Genomic DNA, 18,782 nt, shown 5'->3' with positions numbered 1-18,782 from the left:
ACATACGCCGAAGCAGCAGATCTGCCTTTCTGTGAGGCATCTAGATCTCGCTCTGCAAAAGGAGCTGCAGATATCGGTGCGCTGTCTCCATCTGTGGCTCTGTGCAACAGTAACCAAGCGTAGGCAGAGGCTGTTATCAACAAGCTGTGCCAATCTCTCTCCGAGTAGTGTGACATTAATCAAGCAAGCCAAGCATGCAATCAGGATTTTATTACTAAATGTTTTATTAGAAAAGAAAATACAGGTAAATCCAAAAGGGAAAGCAGGAGCGCCTAGGGAGATGTGTTAAGTTTGTGGATCTAAGTGGAGTCTGTCTATAATCACCTGCCAGCTTTCATTACCCCTGTACAGAAAATGAACAGCAGCTCTATGTCTTATGCTTTCTGTGTTTTAGTCCAATCATAATACCCTGTTCCACAGTGAGTGGGTTTACATGCACAACAATATTCAAAGTCGAACCAATCCTCTGCTGCTAAAATTGTGTTTATTCAGAATACAAATTTGGAAATGGATAATATTTAATGAGGGGAGTATCCGGTATTAATCCTTGATTAGGGACAACTTTCCAAAGATGAATAATGTGACGAATTAACAATTTGCATTTACAGGTCGTCCACTTCCTGGTAATAAATTGCACCTGCATCAATCACTGTGTTTTTTGTAAGGCTCCTAATGCAATGGAAAATGTTGTTCTCTACTTGTTAAATAGGACAAAACCTGAGATTATTCTCACACATCCATTTGGCTTTGATACGGAGTCAGAGACAGCTAATGTTATGCTAGCACAATTTAAAGTCAATAACGATGTGCACAGCTGGCAAATGGAAAGCAGAATTCAACAACAACACCACTATCAAGCTGTGTCATTGAACATCAATGTTCAGGTACGAATAAAAGGCTATGTGTAGCGACAGGACTGTGATAGACAATAGCTTATGTGCTAGGCTAGGCCCTAGGGGTAGATGGGATGGGGTAGGACAGGCTGCTTGCAGCTTGTTGGTTACAGTTACAACCCCGTGGTGAACACGAGGCACTGAGGAAGCTCGACGTGTGCTCCAGTTTTTTCATGAAATGCATCTCTAATGTAGCGATATCAGCAGCTAGCACTGACTTTCAATTAGGAGCAGTAAGTTTCATTGAAATTATTAAGTAGGTGATGACAGCTGGTCAGAATATTGTAACCAGGCTTTTGCTAACATTTGGAAGTCAAAGTCATGGGTCAGGTGGGAGGATACAGAGGCAAATAAAGCATGTTTTCTAAAACATATTCATGAAAATAGACAAATAAATTATTACTTTTAACAGACTTGCAATTACTGAATTACTGTGCATGTAAGAATGTGTGTGTGTGAGAGAGTGAGAGAGCGAGAGAGAGAGAGCATTAGAAGTTTTCTACAAGGTCCATGATCCTCTTGCGCTCAGCCTCTTTGAACTCATCACTCTTCCCGTCTCCGATGCTCTCGGCATACTCTGCAAAGACAAATCAAAGAAAAGCCACACAATTAGACGACTTGTCAGCACCATTGTGAACACCGTGGTTGCTGTTCAACCTGGGAGGTTGTAGAGAGCATTTTTGATCCACTAAACTATCCCCAAAACTCTGGAGATAAATTTGAATAGGAAAATAAAACATGCCTTGGGATTTACCTGAGAGCGAGCTGTTGGTCACTAAAAACGAGCAGTGCAAGACGAATGCCTCTGTTTATAAACTACAGCTGATGGAAGAACTATGCAGAAATGGAAGCCTTAACGGCAGCTGAGCATGACAAGATCTCACAAAATTATCTCAGGTTACAACAATATAAGAGAAGCTGAGAAACGGAAACCAGCAGTTTTACTTCATTTATTTGTTCATAACCTGTGTGCAAATATGCAAACCATAAGGGGACAGAAAATTACTTGAAAGTAGAATAAAAGGAGCGCTGGTGTCTAGTTGAATCTGAAACGTCTATGATGACTCGATTAAAGAAAAAAAAAAGAGAGGATACGATAGTCAGAAGAGGAGACAGGAAGTACTGTACATGAAATGATGAAAACTGAAATGTCCATGAAATAAAATTAGAAATCGATTACTAAAATATGGAAAAACAAAAACAAACAAAATCTGATACTAAGGTAAAACATCAGAATTTTTGATAGATTTCTAAATAGTTTTTATCAATATTTACTATCTGAGGTATGGGTGGATCTATGCGTTTAGTTTGATGGAAAAAGGCCTAAGGAGAATCCATGTTCCAACTGGAAAACAGGTACAGCCTGATTATTACCAAATGCATTGTTATCCTCAACCCACTGCTACACAGGACCGGAGTGCCGTTGGTAATAAAGCCTTGGTTCACAGTGGGATATTTGCAAATCATTCCCCCCGTACTCCATTTAAAAGACTGTTGCTGTAACTGGGGGAATATAGTAAAATTAGAGTCTATGAAATGTATTGTTATGGACAATATGGTGAGACACAGCGTTTCAGTGCTACCATTAGTCAAAAGTCTTGTGTATCCACCTTAAATCCTGGACGTGAACAGTAACAATTCCAGCTACTGCGTAGTGCTCCTTCTTTATTGCATGCTTCTGTTTTCGCAATTTGTTGAGTCTGCCTCCCACACAAGGCCTTCGAGACCATCAGCCGGTGGATTTGTGAGTCTAATGTGTAGAAAGAGATAGTTGCAGCTGCCGCAGTCCCGGCGGTGTCCAGGCATTCGCTCTGTCTCTCAGCCAGCCTCTGAGGCAGGGATTACGCATTAAACCCAGAAAGATGAAGACTACTTTCTCTGCAGTGAGAAGAAAATGAAGGGGGGGGGGGGCTGTCCAGACAAGAGCCCGCAGGGTTTAGAAGGGTGAAGCGTGGCCGTTGTTGACTTCGAGGGGCATTTTCATATTATAAGACAGCTCATACGACATAGTTGTAGTAACTTAAATGAATGTAAAAGAGCCTAACCTGTAGAGAACAAACAACTAGAGTGCTGAATGATTAGCTTACAATTCATTTTTGTTAACAAAGCTCCAGAAGACTGGGGATTTGTTTAAAAGCTTATTGTTCATTTCAACTTAATCTGCAATGTCACCTCATCCACTAATCAAGTCTTCTGACTGATGAAACAATTCACTCAAAAAAAGCAGAATTCAATCATCCACAATGATAGTGAGATTCCATTTATAACATTTCCAGTGCTCTGTGAATTTGTAATGCATAATGTCGCATGGCAGAAGTACAGATCTTTCAATAAGGCCTGCGTTAAAAGTTGTCTCATATATATATATAGTGCTGATCATATTCCCTCCTAGAATAATAATGATAATACAATATTGAGTAACGTATCAGGTGACCCACGAAGATTCACAGGCAATTGTTACTTTGGAGAACATCTGGTCGTTTTTCAAAATAAAACCCCCGTGAGACTCTGATAATCAATACAACGGAAACTATACAAATGATGTATTCTTTCTGTGCGCCCGGTAACAAATGTCGCACGGCCCGGTACCGGTCATAAGTACGGCCGGTTGTAAGTCGTGAAGGTCGCACCTCGGATAGTACCTGTGTTATCTTAGAGAAGCAGGAATGGGGAGATGGATGGAGGGGCTCAACCACAACAGGAAAACCTACGCACACTCGTTCACTGAGAGTCTGTCCATTGTGTCTGTGTTTGTGTCTCCGTGTCTATAAATGGTTGTGCCGTCAGCTGCAGAGACAGAAAGGTCAGAGACTCAGTGACTCTTCAACTCCCGCACAACCTTTTCTTTGGTTAGCTTGCGCACTCTCCTTTTGTCACCACGGCAACGAGGCAGAGGACAATATACTGAGCAATATCTTTACTCAGGTCAGTGACTGGGACTCATCGGCCAAGAATACAGAGGATAATCATTTCCAGGACAGTTTCTGTAACAGCAGCCAAGGATAGCGACTTATCGTAGGAGTTATCGTCTGATCACAGCTGCAGCTGGGACACCGTGACGCATTTAAAACGCTACCAGGGTGAAGCTCATCTGATCCAACTTCACAACGGACAGCCGGCGCAGATGTTCCTCAAGTGTGGTAATCGAACCACAATCATATTTGCAAACGCATGAAGATAACCAGAGGTAATGTCTGGCACAATGCATACTGCAAAGACACCAGTAAAATGTAATTTCAAAGAGAAACAAAGTAATCAGCTAATTGGATCAATCACTTCCAAGGTTTTTCCAATAACATTACCATGAACAAGTACAGCTGATAACAAAAACTAATTAGAAAGCCATATTGCTGACATCCACACACCGCTGTGAGGTGGAACTTCTCTCTATGCACAGTGTGTCACGTTTTACGTAGACAACTGAATGCGTCACCATGGATATCTTTATGGAGCTTCGCCTCCATATTGAAATAATATTACGTAAACTTACCAGTTCACCAAAAAAATAAAACCGCAAAAGTGATGTTCTTGTTCTGTAGAAACATCAAAGCGATGCCAGGAAATTGTCAAATAACAAGCACGCCATCAGATGGCCTTAAACCGTTTCGGTTTCAGGTTGCTCGGACATGCTGCTCTTGTTGGTCAGTCTCCAGCACCATCTCGTTTGCATGCCATCTATTCTTTTCAAGCTTATTTTTACATCTGGAATTGTGCCTGTGCTGTAAACTGCCACTTTAAGAGGAAGGGACACGAATGGCATGATGGGAAAAAGAGTCCAGAAGGAGTCTTGTAGTACGTTCCGGGGCAGCAAGCTAGAGCAGGTTTGGCCCCTCTGATCCGGAAGCCCTGTTTACTGTCTCACAAGATCGAAGAGTCGATTGGAGGCGAGGGTCTGCAATCTCTGATTGTCTTTCTAGTTTACGTTGATTCGCATCTTCAATTTGGCCAATTTTTTTACATCGGATGGCATTCCTGACAACTCCCAGTATTTTTTTCGCGTTTGCCGGTGGTACTACTCTTTGACAATTACTATACATACCGGTAATCTTATTTTTAAAAGTCGAATATGTCCCTTCACTCAAGAAGCCACTTCCTTTGAGACGGGCTATTAACAGAGATATGGCTGTATTTATAATGTATCCCTTTGAAATGTGGATTACTTCAGTAATGTGTTACATTAATTTGTTCACAACCAGATGTTTCACATTAAGCCCCCAGCAGTGTGTGTGTGTAAGTAAAATTACAGCAGATTACTAAAAAGAAAGCCGAGAACCAAGGAAAGCACAAGTGATAAAATCAGTGACTGAAAACGATGCTTCCGCTTCTGCGCTAGTATTTATTTGATGGTATTTGCAGAAATTCCGGTAATGAGATTTGGATTTTATTTGAGAAGTGATGGCATTGGAGGAAACAGAACTACTTACCTCTCATGATGTGGCGCACTACTTTTACAGAGCCCCCTCTTAGGTTGAGTATTTGATGGACCCTCTGCTGAAGCTACAAGTAGAGAAAAAAACTGAAGTGACTTTTTTGACCAAGCAATTTGTACAATTTGACATTTATTTTAGTTGGTGAAAACGTGATTGTACATATATTTTGTAGCACATGCATCTGTGAGCAGTAAGAGCATCTCCTTCGCCACCAGCTTTTCATTTTAGCATCCATGTGGACATTCATCCACTTATTGAAACCTGGGAGAATGCCAGCTTATGCTGTACACATCCGTGGTCGGACAGACTTGGATGATGCTGTATAAATATAGTTCATTTACAATTTTATGATCTGATTACCATCAAACCGACGTCAAAAGAGTGCCAATGTCTCTACTGCATGGAATATGCCACAGACATGCAAACGTCCCCATCAGGTAAAAGGCAGTATTCTGCTGTTGTTTCTCTTTTGTTCGCTCTCAATGTGGGTAAAATAGATAGAATATATAATTACAATCTGATTGTAAGGGATTTCTAAACCCCTCTTCCGGTTCTCGTTCTCCGTCGTGGGGAGAATGTGGGTTAAGATTGAGATATTTATATAATTAACAGATCAGTTACATGTTGGTTCAGATATCAGCGCTGAGATTCGACCATGTTCCTCGTGTCTGTCTCATGATGGAATGAAGATACTTCCTCCTTCGTCATGCCGTCAGTCCTTCCCCTGAAGGTGGGGTTTTGCCCCGACCAATCTTAAGCCCATGTTTATCTGTGTTGTGTGACGTCACTAATGAGATGTTCAATGGAAATCAGTCATAGCAATACCAAACTAAATGCTGTGTGTTCCTGGTGCAGTGTCGCCATGTAATCACGTTGTGGAATTTCCATCTGGTACAGAAATTCCCTGCACTGATGTAACTGACATCATTAAATCTTAAAAAGATGGGCTGTGTAAGGGCATGTTTGTTGCCTTACTGTAGTTCTAAAAGTGAAACGACTCATTTCATAGAGGTCACGACACTGTAAAACATCTAGTTTCCATGCTAGTGAGCACAAAGTACCGGTAATGTATATAGTCAGCTAGGTTTACAAATTTGGATCACTTCCTCAGACCTTGATTGAGTCATCCTAAAAGTCAATCGACAGCATCTGGCTTTGACCACTGGGAAACACCTACCGGTACTTGAGTCTCCTGAAGCTTACATTCTAGTTTACGTAAATATGCACAAGATTTTTGTGTGTGCGTGTGTGTAAGGTCAAAAGTCTTCATTAATTAGCATAATGTAAAGGATCCCCAGTTATATTATACCATGAGGAGATTATTTAAGGACTTAAACAGCTTTACTAACAGCAGGCAGGAAGTGGTGTGGTGTTGAGAGACAAAGATTAAGTACATGGAATACGTGGATGCAATGGTCGTAAAAAACATCCGACTCCTGCTTACTTTTAGAGTTGATCTAATCAGAGGTCGTAACAATGGTCAGAAGGAAAAATCATTGGGCAAGCCGGAGCCGTTGCGTGTGTGTGTGTGTGTGTGTGTGTGTGCGTTTACCTGTGATATCCCTGAATTGCTGATCTCCACCATAACATAGCAGATCAACTGCAGGACAAACAGTCCTGCGTCCAGGCGCCGAAGGTAGAACTCGTCCTCCATGTTGTCATCGAGGATCTCCCCCCTCCGAACCATCTCCTGCACACACCAAAGACAAACACACACACACACACACACACACACACACACACACACGTTAACACAATCGACAAGCTTGAAACAATCCCTGATGTGGGTGCTTTTCAATGAGAACAGAGAGAGAGAAGAGATGCACGTTGTATCCGTTTGTTACAATGACTGTTCATTGCAGAGTTGAGAAAAAAGTAAAAAATTATGAATTGAACTAAATACCTAAAAGGTACTTCAGCAGTATATTCCCTTTGTCCGTGGCGTGGTATAAAAAAAAAAACCTTTCTTTTGCATGGTGAGGCGAATAAATCACAATTTACTGTGCTTTTAAAGGGTTCCTATTGTTCTTTGTTCACTTAAAATAGATACAACAAACAGAAAACTGGACCAAGTGGAATTTAGGTGTGTTTTTCAGCTTTCTCCACAAATCCATTTTCTCCATTGACCATACAAATCAATTGATTTCACAGAAGAGTGTGTTCAGTCGCCGATGCTCACAAACTCACACGCGTACTACACACATACTTGCATAGTTATCCATCTTAACAATCCTGTCAGTATGCCAATAACATCGCACTGCCAATACCCACACAAGCCACATTAATCATCATTAGAGATTAAGAAGCCGACCCTGAGGGGGGAGAGTGGAGCGTGAGCCACTGGAGTATCACAGAAATATAATGTTTTACCTCCATGTGTAACAGCAGGAGGAAAGTTAAAGCCTTTGAACTACTGCAGCAAATAATATAAAATGCAACGTGCATCAATTGGTGACTTCCTCTTAAAATTGACATTAAACAATTAGCGGTAGATCCTCTTTCCAAAAATGTGGTGACATTATGCACTGATGTGCGACTCCTTTGCTACCGAAATGCAAATGAAAACAGAAACATTTCATTTCCAAGATTAACATTTTTTAAATATGCTCATTGAGTGCCCCAGTTCTCGCTCATTTTGCCCGATTTTCCAAGCCCCACAGAACATTCGTTACTATGACTATGCAAAAACCAAACCTTCCGTACGAAAGACTAAAGTCTCTTCTTTCATCAAGAAAAAAGAAATTTTATGCTACCACCATTTTGCGTTCCGGAGTTATTAGCCGTTGAAGAGAGGCAGATGTCAGGTTTGGCAGTGAATGTTTGCGTTATAAAAAAACTTATTTACACGTCAATGGCATACAATGAGTTAAGTTTCCAAAAAGTTGGGATTCACGGTTCACTGTTGTTTTTCATCATTTTCTTTTAAACACAGTAAAAGTTTGGAAGCAATGACACTAATGGTTTAAATTTAGAAAGTGGAATCACTTCTGGTTCTTGCTTGATATTAAAGTACAGCAGTATAGAACAGTGAGGGTAGAATTCCCCAATAGAATCAAACCAGTCAGTTTAATTTCATATTAAGAAACCCAATAATTTGACACGTTTAACTTTCGTACTAGAAATCTCCCTGAAAACATTTCGTCACCTCTAATTCAATCTGTATATATTACAGTACAGGTTAAGGACACCATATTTAAAAAAGTAACAACAAGAAAGGTGCTCTGCAACCCAGTAAATCAACTTTTCAAAGCAATGCTAATGAAAACAAATCGCTTGCAGCACAGAGCTAAAGGGTACCACGCATGACATTTACATCCAAACGGTTCAATCTCAAAGAAAATTAGAACTTTCAAAAGGCCTCGTCTTTAAAGATCAATTACACTTTAAATCCAATTATAGCTTAAGTGCAGCTCATTAACGGGCCTCAATCAAAGGGCCGCTCCTGAGGACTAGCACTCAGGACTATTCTGGGAAAACCCTTTGCGCTGCTGGCGGCAGAGCTGGGGTGCAAACCAACAGTTGCAGCTTCGTGACATTGGCATTCTTTCATCCTGATAGAAGAAAGGACCTGCAGATTCTGCTTCAGAACAAGGCTCAATTGTACAGTGTCAACTTCAGCTTGTTATAGATGCAAAACATGCCGATAATTAAAACAAGAATCTTTAATAATAAAGCCACTGAATGTGGGCCATTTGTCTCCTCCGTGTCCCCAGGGCAAAACACGAGAGATTGTTTTCCTACAAAAGCCGAGCGCCATCGTAATGTAAAACGGTCTCAAAACTTGGCCTTGGCGCTGTCAAGTAGCACCCATTAATAATGCAAGAAACAAAAAAATCTATTTGAATGTTAACTGCGATTCTCTTTCCTGCAGGAAAAGAATGATCTCAGTTTCCAGGACAACACTGTTCGTTATTCTGAGCCAATGCTGTAGCTTGCGGCAAAAATACACTAATCTCACACTCCATCCTCAACAAAGGTATAAAATACAGCATGCAAGCTTAAAAGGCTAGATAGAGGACAACGCTCGGTGCACGGTGATGTAATGCATGGGATGTGTAATTCCTGCCATCCTCATTACTGTTCATGGACACCATTGCAAATCATTGAACATCCTCATATGCTTCCATTACAGCTTAAGAGCTGCAGACATGGAGTCATAGGAAAGATCCTCCTGCAGTTTGGTTTCTGATTCATGTCCTGGCAAACCTATACAGTATACTGGCCGTATCAAATCGATACAGGGTAGAGAAAGCTGATGGAGACTAGGAGGTCTTCAACTTAATAATGCAAGAGGTCCTGTAAGAGAATGCTCCTCCCTTGTTGAGCTCACAAGAAAATACTTGTCATGTCTCTAAATTTGCATTGCAATAAATTCTTTCCATTCATAAAAAGGAACCCTGACTAATATAAAGCCCAATCTGTCTTGGAGTCTTGATGGTAGAATGAGAGGAGGAATAGGAGTAAAGCTAGCGATAAAGAAATAGTGTTAAGTAGTAACTTGTGTTGTGTTGCACCAACACAAATATAATAGAAGAATAAAAAATAAAAACACAGTAGAAGTAAGAATAAAGTTTTTGAATAAGCTGAACAAGCTGAAAGGCAAGTCTGACAGCTGAGACGACAACAGCTCTGTTATGTTTGGCCAGGATTCAAGCAGTGTCTCAGAATGAGTGTCAGAATCCTGTCCATCAGAATAAGTGACAAACGCTGCGGTATAAAAGAGATGGTTCTGAAATGCTTTCAACCGAACTGAAGCCCTGAAACAAAGCATTCTGCTTTTAGCTGACACAGAATCAGCTCCCTGCAGGGAAGCGAAAATAATACGCTAATTCTAGGTGGCAGTTCCGTGGCACAAAGGATCCGACAGATTATTACGGGCTGGATTATCTCAACCACTATTGGCTGGACTGTTGTGGAATGTCATACCGGCTTTCATCCGACTCTCTCTTTTGAGCCACCATAAGGTTGCCATTTTTGAATTTGTGTGAAATGCCCCCGTAACAATTGGATGAGCTGCCATTAAAACTTGGCACACACGTCGATGCTCCTCTCAGTATAATCATAGTAACTGAATGAGTCAACGAGCATTTCTTATTTATCCATTTCTTTGATTTATGATAAGATTCCTCCAAAATTAACCACATGTCCATCAGCCTTCGTAACTAACTCCTACTCTATTTATTTCAATAACAACTGGGCAAACTATCTACCGAAGAAAGCAAGTAAGAGCGGCTAAAATTATATGCAAAATTATTTGTACATTATTCCTTTTTATACAGTTTCTCTTCTCAAATTCGGATCAGCGTTGTTTCACCCTCTTGCTTATATTAATTGATTTGTGGATGTTTATTTCGTCGACACAGCATTCCATCTAGATAAATGCTCCCCTAACTTATTTCCCTCCCACATGAACATTAACAATCTGCAATCATTTTATCTTAATGCTACTTCTTACATCTGAAGTATAGCTTTAGGGACAGATCTCATTTGGTGCTAGCAACAAAACAGAAACCTATGCTGCATTAGGGACGGTTCGTTATTCATGAGAGGAGTAGGCTTGGTGCAAAAGAACTTCAAAAGGTTTTGCAACCACCGGCAAGTGACTCATCTCGTTTTGGTTCAGGAGAAGGCCACGCAACTCTAAAGTATTGGGTTTTTTTTTATTATTTCTCTTCAAAATGTGATTTACTACTGTATGGTGAATGGACTCCATAATCGCTGTGGGGGTTGGGTGAAGTAAAGGGAGATTACACAACTCACCAATACCAGTAAGTAACCGACAAGTCATCTGATTCACTGAAATAAGACTTCTGATGACTGGGTAAACTCATGATCACAGTACGAGTTGATTTAAACTGTGAACTCAGCAGCTGTGAGCTGTGCTGAAGCTTTGGGTTCTCTCCTGCCGCTCCAGGATCTTTGGCAAAACCTGGACAAACGTGTTAACGGAAGAGATTGAACAAGTAAATTACTGCATCCCCAGGGGAGCCTGGCAGGCCGGCCACAGAACGGACAAAGTCATCTGCAGCGATTTTCAGTCTTAGTCACTTTACTGTAACTCAGTTGCTTTGTGAATGTGTGTTTGTTTGAGTTATGAGGCGAGTATGATTTATGGGTGTGTGTGTGTGTGGCAGTTATTCCTGTCCTCTTTTCTTCTGGGATGCTGAGATGCAGAATTAAAGTGATTTCTTTGTCAGCATTTTACAAAAAGCCCCTGTGACTGTGTCTTACAGTGAGGGTAGGTAATGCGCTTTATGAGGCTTAAGGAACCACCAGAAGAGAGAGGTCTGATGCCCTCGTTAAAAAGAGAGAGATATAAGGGTTGATAATGAGGTCGACTTTTAAGGAAAAATTGGAACTTTGTAGGAGTGCGAGACAACATGCGGATTTCAAGTTGGAATTTCCCAGAAAAATAAATAAAACAGAACTTTGGGCTGCGGGTGATCGATAATTAGTTTGTGGGGCAAAGCATCACGGCAGTGCCACCAGGAGGGCAAAGGTGCTCGATGTGAAGAACACCTTGTCGCTCAATTTGTGCTGGAAAAATAAATCCTTTGTCAGCAAACGCGTTAGGAAAACCCAAATTAAATGTACAGAATTGATACAAAGGAGTTGTGCCGACTTCTGATATTTTTAGATGCCTCCTTCGCATTTAGCCACGTTAATTGCACTTGCTATCTACCTGCAGGAATTTTCATGTCTCGGTATGATTTCTTCACTATCAATTCGATTTAGTGTTTGTAATTATGGTAAAATCTCTCAACACAAAAAGCATAGGTTCCTTTGGAATGAGATGTCTGCACGGCCGTGACAGTTTGTTTGATCCCATATAGTATCGAATTACCGCGAATACTGTGTATCTTAGTCATTGGGAACACTCAAAAATAATGTTCAAAACAAGAATTCCTTTATTTATATATTATTTATGTGAATTTCCCCTACATTTGTATCTTTTCCCTTGTATTATTGAACAAATGCGCTGTATTTAAAATAATGCTACAGTTTAGATTGAAAGGATCGTCTCTGAATTGATCACTGCAAATTGTCCGTCGGTGTGAGTGTGTTCGCGAGTGGTTATGTTTATGTATGGCCCTGTGATGCTCTGGCGACATGTGTGGGGTGTGCCCCATCCCTCGCCCTTATGTATGTGCTGGCTGCACTGCAGCAGCTGTATACGTTGGGCACATTTCGCTGTGTGCTGCAGCCGCACGTTCTCAACAAATGAATCAAATGAGAAAGAGAACATTAATCCTCAGAAGGCAACTAAATATATTCAAACCGGGCACAAAACCAATTCTAACTTAGCACAGATGTTCTTTAAAAATGTCTGTCAGCAATGCTAAGCCACCCATTTCACCTGTACACTTTACAAACAGCCCAGTACACACACACACACACCTTGGTGCTTGGGTACTAGGAAAGTGCACTGAGGCACTTTACAGTATTGAGGTCAGTCTCCGCCATGTTTTGCTGAGCTTCATCAATCTCCAAGAGCTCTTACCAACAAGCTGAGAGCAGAGAGAAGGTCTGGAGAAAGAGAGATGCACCACAGAAGGAGGTGAGGAGACAGAAAGCAAAGCAGAAATACAAGTAAATATAGGAAGGGAGGAAAAAAGCAAGTAAAGCAACACAAGAGGAAACAAGAGGAAAAAGAAGGAATCAGACGGATGGAAGGACAGAGAGAGACACCAAGGTGGGAGGAAAATAAGCAGCTTATTAATAGGGCTGGGCTGAAGACAGAGAAATAGCAGCAACAGCAGCAGCAGCTTTTTCTTTTGCTATTCTCCTGAGAAATCTGTGGGTAATATGTTGTAGAGGAAAAACATTTTGCTTACCAGTCCTTAAAAGGAGGCTTAACAAGGAGAACCCAAAAGGCCCAGCAGAGAGAGATAAAACATTGCTGCTGACAGCAGCCGATTCAGCCGAGGTGCTGGACAGAACTGGGCCGGCCATCTCATCACCTCATCTAACATAATGCGGCATTTAATGGAATCTTTGAATCACTTGGGCTTACAAAATCTCAATGTTTTCTGCATCCAGACTAAAACCAGGGGAAAGTAAACCACATCTTCTTAATCCACCCTGCAAGACGTGCATACATACGTCTGATTAATGCATAGAAACCCAATCAGCAGTGCAGCAAAATAGTATTACTGGATTGCAGACCCTGTACAAAGAATAAAATAAAGCGATGCTGGGTCCAGCGACTGGAAAAACTCAATCTGCACTGATGGGGATGGACCACAACCTTTATCGGAGGTCAATGTGAGCAAACGCCACGGAAATCAACAGTTAAAATATGTCTAAAAATAAAGCAATTATGAGATGGACATATTTAGGATCCTATGCTGCATTATGTAAGAATATGTGGATAGAGTAGGGCAATCCTACAGGCTGGTTTTGGCTGTGGCAAAATAACTACCGGTAAATAAAAATAACATAATGAAAGAGCAGTAAATAAACAAGAATCGCCTGAAGCAAATCATATCTTGATTATAGCTGAGATAGGGAAATGTTACAGCGTGATCTGAGCACACAAAATAAAACACTGAATAAAAATTACATCAAAAGGTGCTAGAATTTTTGTCTCTTAAAAAAGAAAAAAAAAAAAGAATTGCAAAAGGAAATATTTCTGGAACCACAGATGTTCCACTACAAGCAGTGGAAATTCCAACAAACAATATCCGCCTCCTGTCTCAGTGAGTAAAAAAGTTAACTCGCAACATTTTTTTCCTCCACACACGACCATTTAAGTAAACAGAAAACAGAAACCGTCTCTGGTCTCGACAAATCGTTTAGGGATGCTCTGTTTCACGTGTTTCGCGTGAAGCAGTTGCTCTGCCGTGATAAGGCATTTACAATTTTCGACGCTTACAAAACACCATATCAGCTCTCTGACTAAACCTCCCACACGTTATATTATGGCGTGCACGGCTTCATAGCTGCACCATGCTTCATGCTCTCATGGCGCTCATGTTTGCATCTCATCTTTGTGCATAAAATCAATCCAATCCATTTAATGTTTGCACGTTCGTCATGTCAGGGTTAATGTCGCCGGTGTTTTGGTACGAGACGCCGTCTCTACTCTCTGAATGAGGTTTGCCTGGACACGTTAAACAGATCTAATGAAGGTTTAGTAACTGAGGCTATTTAATATACATATCTTTACAGAAGTAATACTCATATTTGTGTAGATAAAAAAAAATTGAATCAAGAGTTTTATTAAAGCAAGACATTTAGAGACCAACTAATATAGAGATGGTTTCTGATAAGTTAAAACAGATATTACAACTATATATATATTTAAAAAAAATCCAATCCACAAATTGATATTTCATCACTTGTGTCTTCAGCTCAGCGTGTGGCTCTGAACCGGGCAAGGAGGACCAAAGGCAGGCGAGGGCACAGAAAAGGCTTCCTATCAGGTCATCAAAGTCTTACCTTCATCATCCCAGGGGAAATGGCGTGAGAGCGACAGAAGAAAACAGTGAAAAAGATAGAGGGAGATAAAATGTCAATCTGTATGGCCTTTTCTTGGTAAACCCGCCAAAATGTCTGTCTGAGATATTAATCTTCAGTCACCTTTAGATTGGAAGCTCACACTTATCTAGCTCCTTGTCACTTCCTTTTAATATTCCTCCTTTTCCCAGATTCCCCATCGGCTGCACTTTCTGATATTGATAGTATTTAAATTTTTCTTTTCGTTGACATCTTCCTGCAGCTTGGGAACAGATCAGAACGCTCTTTCTCTGTTGAAGTCATTATTCCTGCCTGTGCACTTATCTTCTATCCATGTCCTCCCGTTGGTCTGTCGAGGCCACAGCTCAACATACTGACATACACACACACACACACACACACACACACACATACACACACTATGCAGACCGCTCCATGCGGCTCACACGTGCTGGTATCAGGCATCCTCCCTGTGTAAACCTTCAGACTGCTATCAGTCGGATTGTGATGTTTTCCTTGATCATGGCTTTGGATCTGACACAGGGTGGAACAGCCCATCTTATCTACCAAAAAAGAAGCAACATTTCAATCAATCACCACTTTTATGCCAGTGACTGTTGGATATCAGGAAATCTATAATGCCATTGCAAAACCATAAAACTGCGACGCGATTGCGTCCATGTGACAAGTCTTACGGGAAGCCATCATCCCTGCAGCATTTGTACATCATCGTGTTGAATTGAGGTTATATATTTAGAGAATCTTGACACTCAAAACAATCTCTTGATATGCATTATTCTCCGTTAACAAAAAAAGAAGAGTGCTTCCTCCTCGTTTTAATAATGCCAGTGACCGTTACAGGTTTATAGTGCGAGTGTTATTTCTCCTTTGGTTAGTGGTTTAATTTATTTCTATGAAAGGCTGAAATTATTAAATAATTTGGACAGTTTCAACAAATTGTATCGTGTGTATATTTATATACACAGTGGGGGCCGTAACAATTAGAATGATGACAGTAGTTGTTGGCTCATAGGCTTATTTTACCAAGTGGAAGCTTGCCCCCCCCCACCCCATGATTTGTGGATGAAGGAAGTACTTTATAATTTAAGGCTGGCTGGAAAAGGTTTTTCACCAAAAGGCTCGATTAATAAATTTAAGGGAAATCATTTTCTGTTATTGGCTGTAACTCTGCTTCCTGGGGCAGAGGTGGGTTCGATTGCAATTGAATTCAATGGTGGGGGTGGGGTTTGGAGTAATGGACATACGCGGTTGTAATGAAACCAAGTTGTTAACATTTGCTACTTTGGTTTGTCTTTTCTTAAAAATCAACAAAGAACGTTGGATGATGATGACGACGTTACAGATCATGTCTGCTAAAAAATGTTTTTGGGGATCAAGCCCTCTTCAGTGTTTTTCTTCGCTTTTAATGAGACACCTGCCTTGATATAAATACACCGACAAATACAATATAATTACACCAATCATGTGATGCCATTTTTTCCAGACCTCATGCAGGATCAGATCCAGAAGACATTTTGCACGATAGCGCATATCAGATCCCTTTATAACTGGGATCTTTGGTGAGTGACTTCAATGCATATTGCACAATATATATTTTGAAAAGGCATCAATTATAAGTAAATGTGAAAATCTGGATTTGTTTTTTGTATCCAGATCGCTCTCAAAATGTAATGGGATCTAAGTAAGACCAAGACCCAACTTCATTCCCCCCCCCCCCCATTAAATTCCATCCAGCAGTTTTTCAGCAATCCTGGAAACAATCAGACAAAGGTAATCAAAAACAACCTCCTTGGCGGAGGGAATAAATCTGCCCTCTGCTGCAGCGCTCATTTCTATGAACGTTCATTTCCACACATATTTTGCTCCTAATAAATATACATTATAAATGATTGATGCAGGTATGTAGTCTTTTTCAACCTACAATGAAAAGTTTTTATCTGCATTCCATTGCTAATTATTTCAAGACCATCAATCATTTATTGTAATAACTTGCAATTTATGCACAGCCAAGATTGAGAAAGGCTAAGATGGAGTGATATTTGGAGTTACGATTTTTGCTTATTAAAAAACTCCAATTTTTTTTAACAAGGGTTCCTTTCTGAATCCTTGGTATACTTGTAGAGAACAAACAACACGTGTCCACATCAGTGGCGTTCGGCTGTGTAGTGAACGCAGGACACTCAAACGCAACCTGGTTAAATGCATAATACCACCTGAGCATTATTGGGGCGTAGAGATGCTGCATGCGAAGTGAGTAAGATCTTGTCTCTTTTCAGGATTCAAAATGTGATGAAAATAAAGAGGCAAGTGCGGCCAAAGGATTAATACACTGCATTCTGGTATTGATCCAGATTATCATCTGAATCCAGAGTTGATTCTTCACTAATGCGACGGGGACTGATGTCTACGTTGGTAAACCAGAAATTACATCATATCATCCCCTTAAAATCTTACGCGAACGAGCCTGATCTGGATCCAAGTGAACCTGAAGATTAAATGAAACTGCGGCTCCAACTGTGCTGATTCGCTGGTTTTCCTCAGTCACCATCAAACTAATAAATGAAAACAACAAGCTGAACGATACAGAGCCAAGGTAAAAAAGAGACCGCGCAGAGGGGACCAATGAGGAGGGAGGGAGACATGAGAGGAAAACAGAGAAACTTACATGCTTCTCTCCTTCGATCCTCTTGTCGGCCTGCTGAACAGCCTCCAGGTACTTAAAATGCAGCTCCATCAGTCGATCAACCTGGAAAGAGAATGCAGAGGCAGGCAAAGAGAGTGAGAAAGTGCAGCACTCAAGAACACTGGGAGAAATACGAGAGCACCAAGAAGAAACGGAACAAGATGACACAGATTTCTGTTAAATTGTTTTCTGCCTACTGATTAGACCGCTATGGTTCATAAAGCCAAGAGCAGGACAGGCGAAGGAGCAAATCTGTCGCATAAGCATGTAACTCCGTAGAGATTTAAAACAGAAAAACAGAATGCAATGATTTGTAAATGTTTTAATCTTTGCGTTTACTATTGCGACGTCACTCATTAAGCATTTGGGAAGAGGGGCAATTTCAAAGAGGAATTCTGTCCCACTGCTGCTCAGTGATTCCCGGGTGAAAGCGTCATCATATTTGGTGCTTCGTAACACTTGACACATTTTCAAAAAGGGTCTGTGTGCAGCTCAGTCTAGACTAGAGATCGACACTAGACTCTTTTGCTCTGAAGTCTTGCTGTTGTAAGGCGACAAATGTGTCTTCATTTCTTCGACTTTTGTCAGTCTGTCCTAGAAGAGTCTGGGCCCGGAGAGGTCGCCAGCATCTCTGATTGTTATCGTAGTATCAATATGCTTCACTTGATGGTGTTGGTTTTCAATCAGGTGCTGTCTGAGGGGTTAACGGGCATTTATTTAGCATACATTTCTAAAAAAAATATCCCTGAAGCTGATGAAACGGAAATAAATATATCGTCTCTGTCCTGCTTTCAAATCAGGGGCCCCCAATTTTTTTGAAAGCAGAGTTGCAGTCAAAGACATTAAACTGTCACGTAAAATATAAATAACCGAGGAAGTGGGTGATGTAAATGAGACAGCAGAGGACGGTTTTAGAGGTGGCGAAGACAGTCCTTTTTGATTTGCGCATTGAATGCAGGAGTAACAATGAAATCCAGCCATGGTGTCAGGTTTGATATTTTAATCTCTTTCATGAATTCTGGAACATGTGGCAGAACTGAATATAGACCGGGCAGTGCAGACTCCTGACTGTGACCTGAATGCATGCAAGCGGCTGCTATCATCAGTAGAATGATAAACACTTTCATACAGTGACGCCATGATAATCACACATTAGACAGACGTCTTCCGTGCCGTTCCAGCTATTTCATATATTATGTGTCATAAAGCCGTCCGTTTATACAGCCTAACGGGGCTTCATCAGTCTGATTTGCTTTGCCATCCATTTGTCAATTATAGTCAACTTCTATATATATG

General features: G+C 40.8%; 1 protein-coding gene across 1 annotated transcript in view; it reads right to left on the bottom strand.

Moving 5' to 3' along the window:
• Positions 1 to 206: 206 nt before the first annotated feature.
• LOC137916173 (beta-catenin-like protein 1) overlaps positions 207 to 18,782 on the bottom strand; it is a 45,824-nt gene continuing 27,248 nt past the window's right edge. Inside the window, exons 13-16 of the mRNA XM_068759253.1 lie at positions 17,469 to 17,549; positions 6,876 to 7,013; positions 5,318 to 5,390; positions 207 to 1,470 (exon numbers count right to left, since the gene is read on the bottom strand). Of these exons, the coding sequence (XP_068615354.1) occupies positions 1,382 to 1,470; positions 5,318 to 5,390; positions 6,876 to 7,013; positions 17,469 to 17,549 (381 nt within the window). The 3' untranslated portion in view covers positions 207 to 1,381. The remainder of the gene's footprint in view (positions 1,471 to 5,317; positions 5,391 to 6,875; positions 7,014 to 17,468; positions 17,550 to 18,782) is intronic.

Source organism: Brachionichthys hirsutus, unplaced genomic scaffold (assembly GCF_040956055.1).
Source record: "Brachionichthys hirsutus isolate HB-005 unplaced genomic scaffold, CSIRO-AGI_Bhir_v1 contig_310, whole genome shotgun sequence".
NCBI classification, from domain to species: domain Eukaryota; kingdom Metazoa; phylum Chordata; class Actinopteri; order Lophiiformes; family Brachionichthyidae; genus Brachionichthys; species Brachionichthys hirsutus.
Note: the sequence above shows the minus strand (reverse complement) of the source record. Positions and strands in the feature narration are given on the sequence as shown.